The sequence below is a fragment of the Balaenoptera musculus genome, chromosome 1 (assembly GCF_009873245.2).
Source record: "Balaenoptera musculus isolate JJ_BM4_2016_0621 chromosome 1, mBalMus1.pri.v3, whole genome shotgun sequence".
In the NCBI taxonomy this organism is placed as follows: Eukaryota; Metazoa; Chordata; class Mammalia; order Artiodactyla; family Balaenopteridae; genus Balaenoptera; species Balaenoptera musculus.
The window spans coordinates 38,955,090-38,967,748 of record NC_045785.1 but is presented as its reverse complement, the minus strand read 5'-3'; the positions used below and the strand labels follow the sequence as shown (position 1 = coordinate 38,967,748).

General features: G+C 37.2%; 1 protein-coding gene across 2 annotated transcripts in view; it reads left to right on the top strand.

Annotated features, from left to right (window-relative positions):
* STIL (STIL centriolar assembly protein) overlaps positions 1-12,659 on the top strand; it is a 54,812-nt gene that overhangs the window by 29,656 nt on the left and 12,497 nt on the right. For both annotated transcript variants that reach the window (XM_036835282.1, XM_036835274.1), the window contains exons 12-14: positions 185-1,153; positions 6,697-6,862; positions 8,412-8,643. In XM_036835282.1, the coding sequence (XP_036691177.1) occupies positions 185-1,153; positions 6,697-6,862; positions 8,412-8,643 (1,367 nt within the window). The remainder of the gene's footprint in view (positions 1-184; positions 1,154-6,696; positions 6,863-8,411; positions 8,644-12,659) is intronic.

Below are 12,659 nucleotides of genomic sequence, written 5' to 3'. Positions count from 1 at the left end.
AATTGCATTTCTAGTACTAGCACATAGATGCCCAGAAAATATTTGTTAACTGTCTAAATAAAGAATAAACACTTTTTAATAAATAATTGGATGTAATTTGGAAAATACTAATCGAAGGAAAATGAAGCATATATCATTATCTTAAAAAGTACTTTTTCCTCTTTCATTTCTTTCCCACTTACAGGTTTCTAAGATCCAGCCATCAGTTCCTGAACTTTCACTTGTATTGGATGGCAACTTCATAGAATCAAACCCTGTGCCTAACCCACTGGAAATGGTGAATAATGAAAATCCTCCTTTGTTGATTAACCATTCTGAACACTTTGAGCCATTGCAACCCCAGCTTTATGATGAGAAACACAGCCCAGAAGCTGAAGCTGGAGAGCCTTCCTTGAGAGGGCTACCAAATCAAGTAAACCAGGACACTGCTCTTTTGAGACACTGCAAAGTAAGACGGCCATCTACCTGTAAGAAAGGGAACCCCCATATCAGGAACAGTGTTAAACCGTCTTCTTTTAATGGACCATCTCCTGAGGCATCTGAAAAGCTTCAGACAGTTTCTGCTGGAAATGTACACAAAGAAGAGTATCCTGTAAGATCCTCCACATTTAATTCCAGGCAGTCTTCCCTTGCCCCACAGTCCCACCCACACAATTTTGTTTTTTCGCCCCATAATTCAGGAAGACCGATGGAATTTCAGATACCTACTCCCCCCCCACCATCTTACTATTCCACAAATGTTTGCAGTTGTTTTCAGCATCATGGCCGTATTCAATATAGTCCAATAAATTCTTTGCAAGGAATGAATACAGTAGGATCCATTCAAGACCTCCAGTCTGAAGCCCTTCAGAAACATTCATTATTTCATCCAAGTGGATGTCCAGCTCAATATCATAATGCATTCTGTTCCTCAAGTAGTCCTGTAGCCTTGAGACCTCAGGGAAACATGGGGGGTTGTTCTTCCCACAGCAATGTAGAACCATCGCCTGTGGCAAGACTACCTCCACACGTGGACTCATGTAACCCATGGCCTTGTGCAGTATGCGTGCACACACCCAAGACTGGGTCAGATAATGGAATGATGGGACTATCTCCGGATGCGTATAGGTTCGTCACAGAGCAAGACAGACAGCTGCGACTACTTCAGGCACAGGTTTGCTAGCTTTCTTCTGTTAAATTCTTGGTATTAATAGGGTTTTTAAAAAATAACTGGCAACTCTTCAGTAATTATAGTTTATGGAGTAGAATTGTAGAATGTCAGAACTAGAAGAGACCTTGAAACTGAATTCTAGTCCCTGTTGTTTTACAGGTAAGTAAAATGAGGATTAGAGAGAAAAAATAATTTACCCAATGACACATTGCTAGTTAGGAGTAGAACTAGGCCTAGAAAGCAAGTCCTCTCTTCTCTGTCTTGTGCATATCCTAACCTACAACATAATTGTATTTTTCTTTCACTTTTTGCCTCTAATGAGAAGTCTGTATAATTTACTAAACTTTATATACAACTAAATATAAAGCCTGCACAATAGGTTCTGATACTCTCTAGTTTGTCAACCCTATAGTGTGTAAACTAACCTTTAGCCAGTGTACCTTTACAGAATACATGTAGTGCCTCCTCTGTGTATCTATACTAGACTTGTTCTACTCATTTTATTCTGAAATGCTTCCTTTCTTCAGGCCTTTACGACAGAGTTCTTAGTCTTTTAATTATATCCTTGCACAGTTTAGTCTTTATTGTATTGTGTCTTTTTCTTTCTTTGCTAACTGACACCCTTCTTCCACATACCTACCACAAACCCCCCACTCCTTCCTTTCCCCCTAGTACCAATGGAAACAACCTGAAATAGATTCTCTCATAGTTTTTTCCATGACCCTATAACTATACAAATATATGTAAAATGGACATATATACGTGTGTGATTTTTTTTAAAACAATCTTTTATAAAATTGGGGTCATAGTGTTCACATTTTGCAAAAACAAGACAGTGACATTTTTCAAATTCTGCTTTAAAATGCTTTAGATAAGACACCCAAGAAAAATTCAGCTTTGCTGTTTGTTTAAACCCAGGTATATCCTCTGAAATTGTAAAATGTAACTTGGATTTTAACAAATGATTATAAACATTTGGCAGAATTTTTAATGTGGCTAAATATTTCACATTGAAAAGAAATTTTTCTTTCTTTCTTTCTGGTCTTGTTTTTTTGTTTTTTTTTTTTTAATTTATTTTTGGCTGTGTTGGGTCTTCGTTGCTGTGCGCTGGCTCTCTCTAGTTGAGGCGAGCAGGGGCCACTCCTCGTTGTGGTGCGTGGGCTTCTCCTTGTGGTGGCTTCTCTCGTTGCAGAGCACGTGCTCTAGGCGCGTGGGCTTCAATAGTTGTGGCACGTGGGCTCAGTAGTTGTGGCTCACAGGCTCTAGAGCACAGGCTCAGTAGTTGTGGCTCACGGGCCCAGTTGCTCCGCGGCATGTGGAATCTTCCCAGACCAGGGCTCGAACCCGTGTCCCCTGCATCGGCAGGCGGATTCTTAACCACTGCGCCACCAGGGAAGCCCTTTGGTCTTGTTTTTTAAAAAAAGATATAGCGGCTAAAAAGGTCTTCTAAGCTTTTAGGAATCTTAGTACTTGGGATTTATATACTTAAAATGTAAATTACAGACTACTGGCTCTGGTGTAGATTATGAGTCACTATACTTGGAGAACACAAAAGATGATGTAGAAAATGCTTCTATGATAAATTCACATAGTATTTTGCTAATGTATTTTTAAAAACTTTTTTAAGGTAACATATATTTAAATTTTTTTTTAACTTTTTTTTTTAAGCTGTTTTTGATGTGGACAATTTTTAAAGTCTTTATTGAATTTGTTACAGTATTGCTTCTGTTTTATGTTTTGGTTTTTTGGCCACGAGGCATGTGGGATCTTAGCTCCCCGACCAGGGATCGAACCTGCACCCCCTGCATTGGAAGGCAAAGTCTTAACCACTGGACTGCCAGGGAAGTCCCTATTTAAATTTTTTAAGAGTATCATAACATTTTCTATATACGTTTCTATAGAACTATCTTATTCTGCATGGGATTCCCTTGTTATGTACAAGAAATCGTCTAATTGGTCTCTTACCAATTATTTCAGCAGTTTGAAGTTTCTGCTTTTACAAACAGTGCAGCAGTGAACACCCTTATACTTGTATCTTCCTGTATATATGCATGTACCACTGTGGCATAGATCTCTAGAAGTAAAATTTTGAAGTCAAAGAGAACACACATTTAAATGTTCGAAGATACCCAAACTTTCTCCTCTTCTAATATTCAAAGTCTTATTTTGGTGTAGTGGTTAAGAGAGTGGGCTCCTTGGGTTCTCATCCAATTTTGGTGTGACATAAGTTATACAATCTTGGGCAAGTTACTTTATGTGTCTGACTTAAGTTTTCTCATCCACAAAAGAGGAATATACATAAGTGTATGGAGTTCTAAGGACTGAATGAGTTACTAGGTAGGGTCCAAGAATAGTGCCTGGCATATAGTGCTCAGTAAATGTTAACTATTACTATTATTTTCATTATTGTTATTATCTCAGTTAATGACATCACTTCTCATCCTGCTGCTCAGGCCAAAATCCTATGCATAAAAACCCAGGCTTTTACTTTTCTAGCTGTATCGTGAACTGAACTATTCTTTACCATCTTTCCTGCTACCACCCTAATTCAAACCATCATTTTCTCTTCTCTGTACATGCTGCTTCCAGTACTGTTCCCTCATGTTTTCCTGCAGTTGGAAACATGAGAGCCATCATTTTAAAGCCCAAGTCAGATCATAGGGATCCTGCTTAAAACACAGTGGTTTTCCACTGCAATTAAAATAAAATCAAAATTTCTTACCTTGACCCTCAAAACCCTTTGGGTTCAGCTTCTGTCTCCCTCTCCTCGCTCATCTCTTGCCACTGTCTTTCATGTTGACTACACTTCAGCTGCAGTGGTATGCTTTTTGTTCTTCAAAAACACAAGCATCTTTCCACTTTATGTGCTTAAGCTTCTAGTCCCCTTTGCCTGAGACATTCTCCTAATTCTACTAATGGCTAGCTCTTTCTCTTCGTTCAGTCAGGCCTTAATTACATGTTTTAGTTTTTTGTCTCCAGGGAGCTCTAGGCAGGGAGCTTACAAGATTCATCACTGTATTCTTTAGCACCTTGAATAGTACTTCACTTAAAACAGTTGTTTAATACATATTTTGTAACTTGAATGAGTGAAAAAGGCCACCAGAAAGGCTATACCAATTTAATACTTCAAAAGTTTTCCCACGTCTCCAATACTGGACATATCTACTCTTAAATTATTATCAGTCTTTATTAATAGAAACTGTTTTGATTTGCATTGTATTATTATAAGTGAGTGATCATTTTATCGTTTATTGGCCATTTGTATTTTCTTTCTATAAAGTCTCTGTGTTATTTACCCATTTTTCTATTAAGTCCTTTTCTAATCAATTTATAAGAGCTTATTGTATATTAAGGAAATTGGTTCTTTATCATCTGTATGTGGTATTTCTTACAGTTTGTCTTAAGTGTTTTGTGTTTTAATCATTTGTACAGAATATTCCAGCTTAGACATAATTAGATTTATCAGTCATTTTCATTTTGGGTTTTGTATTATGTTTAGAAGAGCCTCTTCCCTTTAAGATCATAAAAAATTTAGTCTTCATTACCACCACGCCCCCAGGATTATATTTGTTGCTTTATTTTGGTATATGAGATAAAAGATTTTTTTATTTTTAATCCTTAGATGACTGACTCCATATATTTACTGAATAATATATCTTTTTGTTAATGATTTAGAAATGCATTTTTTATTGTATAATGAAAGTATCATGTATTTGTATCTGTTTCTGTACTGTGTTCCCCATTGATCTGCCTGTCTATTCCAGCACTACTACCATTCAGTTTAATCTGTATAGCTTTATAATAAATCTCTTATCGAGTACTTCCTAGGCAGTCTCTCTAAACTTCACTTTTCTCAACTGTAAATTGGGAGCAGTGATTGGTATTATATGTAGATTTGATGGTTAAATGAATTTATATGTGTATGTATATATATTCACACACACACCTGTCTGTCTAGATAAAGTGCTTACTGTAGGATGAGGCTATAGTAAACACTCAACAAATTACAATTATTTTGTTTATCTCTTAGTCCTCACAACTACCTTAGTTTTAGGTAATGTTGAAGCTCATAGTAGCTAAATAGCTTTTCCAAAAGGTAGCAGAGTAGGATTTAAACTTAACGTCCTCATGACACTAAAGCCCATGCTCCAAACCACTATAAGTACATATGCCACTTTGTATTATTAATGCAGGTCATATTTCTACTGATCTCAACAATTATTGGTAATACTTATTTTCCTATATTAATAAAGTTAATCTGCTAAAGTTAATGAGTTGAACACAACAGTATAACTTATAGGGAAATAGAAAATTACAGTGTTTAAAAAGGGAGGCTTTTCCACTCCTAGGTGTATATCCAGGAGAAATGAAAAAATATGTTCACACAAAAACTTGTATACACATGTTCATAGCAACATTATTTTTAATAGCCAAAGATGAAATAATCCGAAGTCCATCAACTGATGAATAGATGAACACAATGTGACATTATCTATACAATGGAATATTTTAGTCATCAAAAGGAATGAAGTACTGATAGGTACTGTAGCACAGATGAACTTTGAAAACGTTATGCTAAGTGAAAGAAGCAAGATATAAGGCCGCATATTGTTTGGTTTCATTTATATCAAATGTCCAGAATAGGCAAATCTACAGAGACAGAAAGTAGATTAGTTGCTGCCAAAGGCTAGGTTCTGGGGCCGTGGAGAGTGACAGCTAGTGGGTACAGAGATTTTTCGGGGGTTGATGAAAATATTGTAGAGTTAGATGGTGGTGATGGATGCAGACTTTGTGAATATCCTAAAAACCATGGAATTGTATACTTTAAAGGGATAAGTTTTATGGTATGTGAATTACATCTCAATTTTGAAAGGAGGAGGGGAAGCTTTTGATGTTTGAACTTCAGCTTTGCTACTTGTTAGTTATGTGACCTGGGCAAGTAACTTTATTTTTAGTGCCTCAAGTTTTTTTCTCTGTAAAGTGTGCTTAATAGTATAGTACATTCTTCATGGGGTCATTGTAAAAATCATACATAAGAGCTCTTATTATAGTGTCTTGTAAACAGGAAGCACTCAGTGTTAGAGACTGTTATTAATATTTCCAGTTTCAGCATGACCAAATGCGGGCAATTCTGGTTAACTTTTATAAGATGAATCTTGTGTAAAAAATTGTTCAAATTTGGTATATGGAGTTAGAGTATGCCTCCTATCTTACTTTTGGTTTGTAAGTGAAATAGGAATAAAATGTTTGTTTGAAGTGTTAACATTAAGGCTTTTCTACGAGAGTGTCAATTTATGAATGCTAATCTAAACACCTGTATGTTTTTACTTTTAAATTTATAGGTAGCCCACTTAAGTGCTTAATAACTAATGACAATGATTTTCGACATTGAGTAAGTTTTTTTATAATCTAGTTGAAATGTGAGAAAATATAGTTAAAAGTCAGTTATTTATAATGGGGGCACTTTGTAATTCATTTTTAAACTCTTATGCCAATTTGGTTGATTACTTCACTGTCAGTGTAAAGTATGTTTTTAATTGATACAGATTCAGCGTTTGTTGGAAGCACAGTCTCTGCAACCCTGTTCCCCTAAGACAACCACTGTTGAAGACACAGTGCAAGCTGCCAGACAAATGGAGTTGGTTTCCATGGAAGCACAGTCTCCCCCTGCTTTGCACATGAGAAAAAGTGTAAGCATTGCTGTGAGCACAGGTAATTTCATTTTTTTAATTTGTACATGGTACACATAATATCAAAACCAAGGTGATGAGAGTATAACTTGTCTTTGTGTAATTTTACTCTTTCTGAAAACTATACCTGAAAACAGATTGGAAACCATATAACATAATATATTGTTTGTTTTTGCTGCTTTCTCAAGATGAACCGCCAGTTCTAATGAGAGAAGTCATCTGTGGTTTGAGGGATCGGGGAAGGTTTCATCTATGTAGTGTTATTGATTCTGGGCTTTGAAGGGAATGTAGAATCTTAGTTGGTGGAATTGAGAGATGGCAGAACAGATGGTAGAGAAAATAGGGCTCAGTGGGAAAACACAGGGTTCTGAGTTGTCTAGTACTCTACACATTACTGTGTCATGGAGAGCCTTTACTGCATATTTCTCAAAGCCATGTCTACTTCATTTGGTAAGCAAAATAGAAGACCTTTTTTTTTTATTTTATTTTTTATTTATTTATTTTTGGCTGTGTTGGGTCTTTGTTGCAGCACGCGGGCTTCCTCTAGCTTCGGCGAGCGGGGGCTACTCTTCATTGTGGTGTGCAGGCTTCTCATTGCGGTGGCTTCTCTTGTTGTGGAGCACGGGCTCTAGGCATGCGGGCTTCAGTAGTTGTGGCACGCGGGCTCAGTAGTTGTGGCGCACAGTCTTAGTTGCTCCGCGGCATGTGGGATCTTCCCAGACCAGGGCTTAAACCCGTGTCCCCTACATTGGCAGGTGGATTCTTAACCACTGCGCCACCAGGGAAGTCCCGATATTTGATTTTTAAATACTTGCCTGGGGCTTCCCTGGTGGCGCAGTGGTTGAGAATCTGCCTGCCAATGCAGGGGACACGGGTTCGAGCCCTGGTCTGGGAAGATCCCACATGCCACAGAGCAACTGGGCCCGTGAGCCACCATTACTGAGCCTGCGCGTCTGGAGCCTGTGCTCCGCAACAAGAGAGGCCGCGATGGTGAGAGGCCCGCGCACCGCGATGAAGAGTGGTCCCCACTTGCCACAACTAGAGAAAGCCCTCGCACAGAAACGAAGACTCAACACAGTCATAAATAAATAAATAAATAAATAAATAAAAGAACGTGAATTTCTTTAAAAAAAAAAAATACTTGCCTGATATTATGTATGTCTGATACATCTCTAAAATAGTATCATAAATATTGTATTTAAGAATCAAAATCAAAGAGCCTAGGGATTTGCATTTTATATATTTTCTCCTGTTTTTCAGAACAGTTTTCAAAACACATATACACCCCAAATCATATTCAGAACCTTGATAGGTAAAACACATCATTTGAGAGCCACACCTCTTGAAGAGGTAGGGCCCAGAATGTCCTCTTTCCCTTTGTACCCCAGTTTTCTCTCTTTTCACCTTTCACTTACCTCTTCATGGCATTTCTGAGAAAATATAATCTGAAAACAGTTCTGGGTAATTGTGTTAAACTAATATAGCTAGTGTTACTTAACAAAGGTTTGTCAGAGAATTATTTTTATAAGTGAATGTTTGTTTCAGTATCTGTTAAATCATCTAACATCTAGGTGCCAGCTTGTTTTGGAATGCGGCAGGTGATGATCAAGAGCCTGAATCTCAGCTGAGACAAGATGATACCAAGATTTCCAGTGAGGACATGAATTTTTCTGTTGATATTAATAATGAAGTCACAAGTACTCCTGGTAGTGCATCTTCATTAAAAGCTGTTGATATTCCCAGTTTTGAAGAGAGCAACATTGCTGTGGAAGAAGAATTTAATCAGCAACTTTCTATATCCAAGTAAGATCTCTTTGATTCAGTATTCATCTTACCTCTTTTTTTCTTTTTAAATTCTAATATTCTTCTGGTATTCTAACTCAGAAACTGTTTTCTAAAAGTATTTTCATTGGTGTCTTTCCTAATGTGATTCCTATGTAACAGACAGTTCTTTTCTTTTTTTTTTGAATTTTCTTTTTTGGCCACATTGCGTGGCATGCGGGATCTTAGTTCCCTGACCAGGGATTGAACCTGTGCCCCCTGCAGTGGAATCGAGGAGTCCTAACCACTGGACCATCAGGGAATTCCCTGTAACATAATTCTGAGCCTTCTAGAACCATTCCCAGATGTCAGTCATTGGATGTGTAAAACAGTCTGGCTGAATCAGAACATTTGAAGAAAATTTCAAAAATATGTATGCTCAGGCCTCACTGTAGAGGTTCTGATAACACTAGATCCCAGTTGGAACTGGGGTCCTGAATTTTGTAAATTTTTAAAGATTTACCATATTGCAATTATATATGTATAACTAAGTCTTTATTTCTGAGAGATACAACCTGTTACCTGAGATATACTTCAGAATAAGCTGGTGGGGATGAAATGGCTAGGGGTATAGTTGAAGTAAGATAGAGTAGGTAATTTTAAAAAGTGATGGTACATAGTGATTTGTTAAACTATTCTCTCTTGTGTCTGAAATTTTTCATTTTGAAATTTTCATTAAAAAAAAATAAGGATTGTGAAGTAATTTAGATCCTTAGCAAATTTGGAAATAAATTCAACAAATATTCTTTGAGTTTCTGGCATGTGCTGCCACAGAACTAGGCCCTAGAGATTGAGCAGTAGGTCAGGCAAAGCTCCTGACATCATGGAATTTCCATGAGTTGTAGAGACAAACAGTAACCACATCAGCAGGAAATCATATAATTTCATATAATGACAACTGCCTGAAGAAAATAAAGCAGGGTGACCAAGTGGAGTGTAACTGGGATAGTGGCATGGGAGTGAGGGGCATTATTAGGTAGGGTGGTGAAAGAAGCCTTCCCTCAGGGGGTAACATTTGAGCAGTGGCTTGAATGATAAGAAGCCAGCCATGACAATATCTGGCGAAGAGTGTTCCAGGTGGAGGAAATGGCAAGTATAGACCCTGAGGTGTGCCTGAGCTTGAGAGTTTCAGAAACAAGCAGGAAAGCCATTGTGGCTGAACTTAGTGACTGAGAGAGCACAGGAAATATGGTCAGAGATATAGGCAGGAACCAAATTATGTAGGGCTTTGTAGGTTGTAGAAAGGAGTTCTGAATTTATTTTGTGTTCATTAGAACCAGGGAGGATTTTAAATGATGGAGTGGTATGATCTGATTTTCATTTTTTAAAGGCCATTCTAGCTGTTTTGTGGCAAGTGAACTGATGAGGGTTAAGAGTGGAAGTAGGGAGACTGGTTAATAGACTAAAGACCAAGTGAGGTGAAGGTGCCTTGGAATTGACTGTGGTGGAAGGGATCAGGTGTAGAATAAATGTTAAAGGTAGAGGAATAACGTAGGCTAAAACGCTACAGGGTAATATCACATGAAACAGTTTTAAAAGAGGTGAATTCAGTGGTGGGGGTGGCATGTGGCAGGCAGTTGATTACTTTTTAAAATTATTAGCCTTTTGATAATATTTGACATTTTAAATTATTCTGATTACAATAATGAGTAAAACAATAAATACACCCCTCCAGAAAACTAGAAATGTTTATCTGCTTTGCTCAGTAGAGTATATGTCTTAACCTTACAATTCAATTAAGTACTCATAGTATGTACCACAAGTGTATTAAAAAGATCTGTATATGTGTCTCCCCGACTAGACTGAATTCCTACAGTATAGGGATCCTACTCATTTCTGTATCTTTAGGACTTGACCCAGTGTCTGTTTCCCCATGTTAGCTCCTTCATAAACGTTCAGTGATAGGAAGAGCAATTTGGGGTGAGCCCCAAAATAAGTCCACATTTTATTTGGAATAATTATAGAAACTGAGAACAAAGAGGCATGAACTGTGGTTATCCTTGTTTATTCTCCCTAACTTCTGTAAACTGTAGACTATCAGGAATTAGGAGGTTTTACCCCTGAAATAGTTTTAAGTCAGAACTTTAAAAAATCTCCAATCCAGAGACCTCCCTGACGGTCCACTTGTTAATAAGACTTTGCCTTCCAATATAGGGAGTGTGGATTTGATCCCTGGTTGGGGAGCTAAGATCCCACATGCCTTGTGGACAAAAAAACAAAACATAAAACAGAAGCAATGTTGTAACAAATTCAACAAAGACTTTAAATATGATCCACATCAAAAAAAAAAATCTCCAAGCCATTGTGGTTTTTAACTTCAGAAACAGATCTGAGTTCATTGATAGAATGCAGTTAATTGCTTTTTCAGGGCAATTAACTAACTCTGTTGAGTCCAACATATAACAGATGTAAATCTGATCTTTGTTCAGCATAATATATGACTTGGATTAAATAGTATCTCCAGTGTTGTATATGGTGGTTTTGGTGCTTCTTTAGGAGATTCTTCCCAAACATCTGGTCTGATTCATGCTGTGGTTCCCAGTGCTAAGTATTCATACATGGCACCTGGCCACCTGGGTTCCCTGCCCCCTTTGGGTGTCTTGCTGAATCAGTCTAATGTTAAAACAGTTTGTGAAAGATAAATTTTTTGGCTTGCAGCATATATGGTAATTGGTTGCTTCTTCCCAGGGAAGAGTGGTAGATGATATTTCTTTTGACACAAGCTTGCTTTTTTTTTTTAAGAAGTCGTGCTTTGGACATACCTACTAATACTTGCCATATTAGAATCATCTTTAAACAATTTTTTAAATTTGAAATCTTTAATGTTTTGGTTCTTTTCTTCTTTTTTAGCTTTTATTTTTGTTTGGTAGGTTAGACACCAAGACACATATTTTTAAATTCTTGAAAATGCAATATAGTAGAGTGATTAAGAGCATGGTGCCAAACTGCCTGGATTTGAATCACAGCAGTGTGACCATGGGCAGGTCTCATAATGTCTGGATGACTCTGTTTCCCTGTCTATATAAATGGAGACAGTGAAAGTAGTACCTATCTCAGCATTGTTGTAAAGATTAGATGAGTTAATGTATTTAAGGCACATAGAATAGTACCAGAATTAGTATCTAATTATTGTCATCATTTAGCTAAAGGTAGAATAAGGCAAACTCAGTAACTGACATGGACTCTCCTTAAAAATAAAGTACTTTTGCAAATGTTTGCATGATAAAAATCCTGCTCAGTACAAGTACTTTCCCAAAAAGCCATAAAATCTCTACAGGCTGGATTTCTGCTTCTACATTTGAGTTTTGGTATTTTCACTACAGTGAAATTAGTTAACATGGTTGAAGATAAAAGTTCAATGTGATATTTAGGAAGCAAGGGGATAGCAGCAGGAGATGAAGAGAACTAGCAATTACAGACCACCCACTATGTTTATCTGGTACTATGCTAGGTACTTTGTATCTCCTTTAATCCTGTCTCATGTTTTTCAACCCAGGGAGGTGGATATCATTTTTCCCATTTGATGAATGAGGAAACTGAGGCGCAGAGAGATTAAGAAATTTGCCCCAGACACGATGAACAAACTGTATTATAAATGAGAATATATGTGACCTAAGAGATAAAAGGAAGTGCTAATGGGGGTTGAAAGAAGCAAGAGGACATACCCAGTTAAGGTTTTAGAACATCATAGAGGAAGCAAAGTTTTAAAATGTCCCTCGAACAGTAGATAGGATTTTGATGAGAGTGTGCCAATTTAAAGGCATTAGAACAGTAAGTCTTGGCTCCATGGCACTTGAAAATACAGGTAAATTTGGGCCCTTCACCAATTCAGACTCTCTGAAGGGAGAAGTCCAAACAGTTGTATTTTTTAAAACTTTACAAGTGATATTGATGTGTAGCCAAGATTGAGAACTGTTCTGCTGTAGACAAAATGTATGGGCAGAATTCAGAGTACTGTTAGTAATCCAGTTTGTTCAGAATATAAAATAAAACAGGAG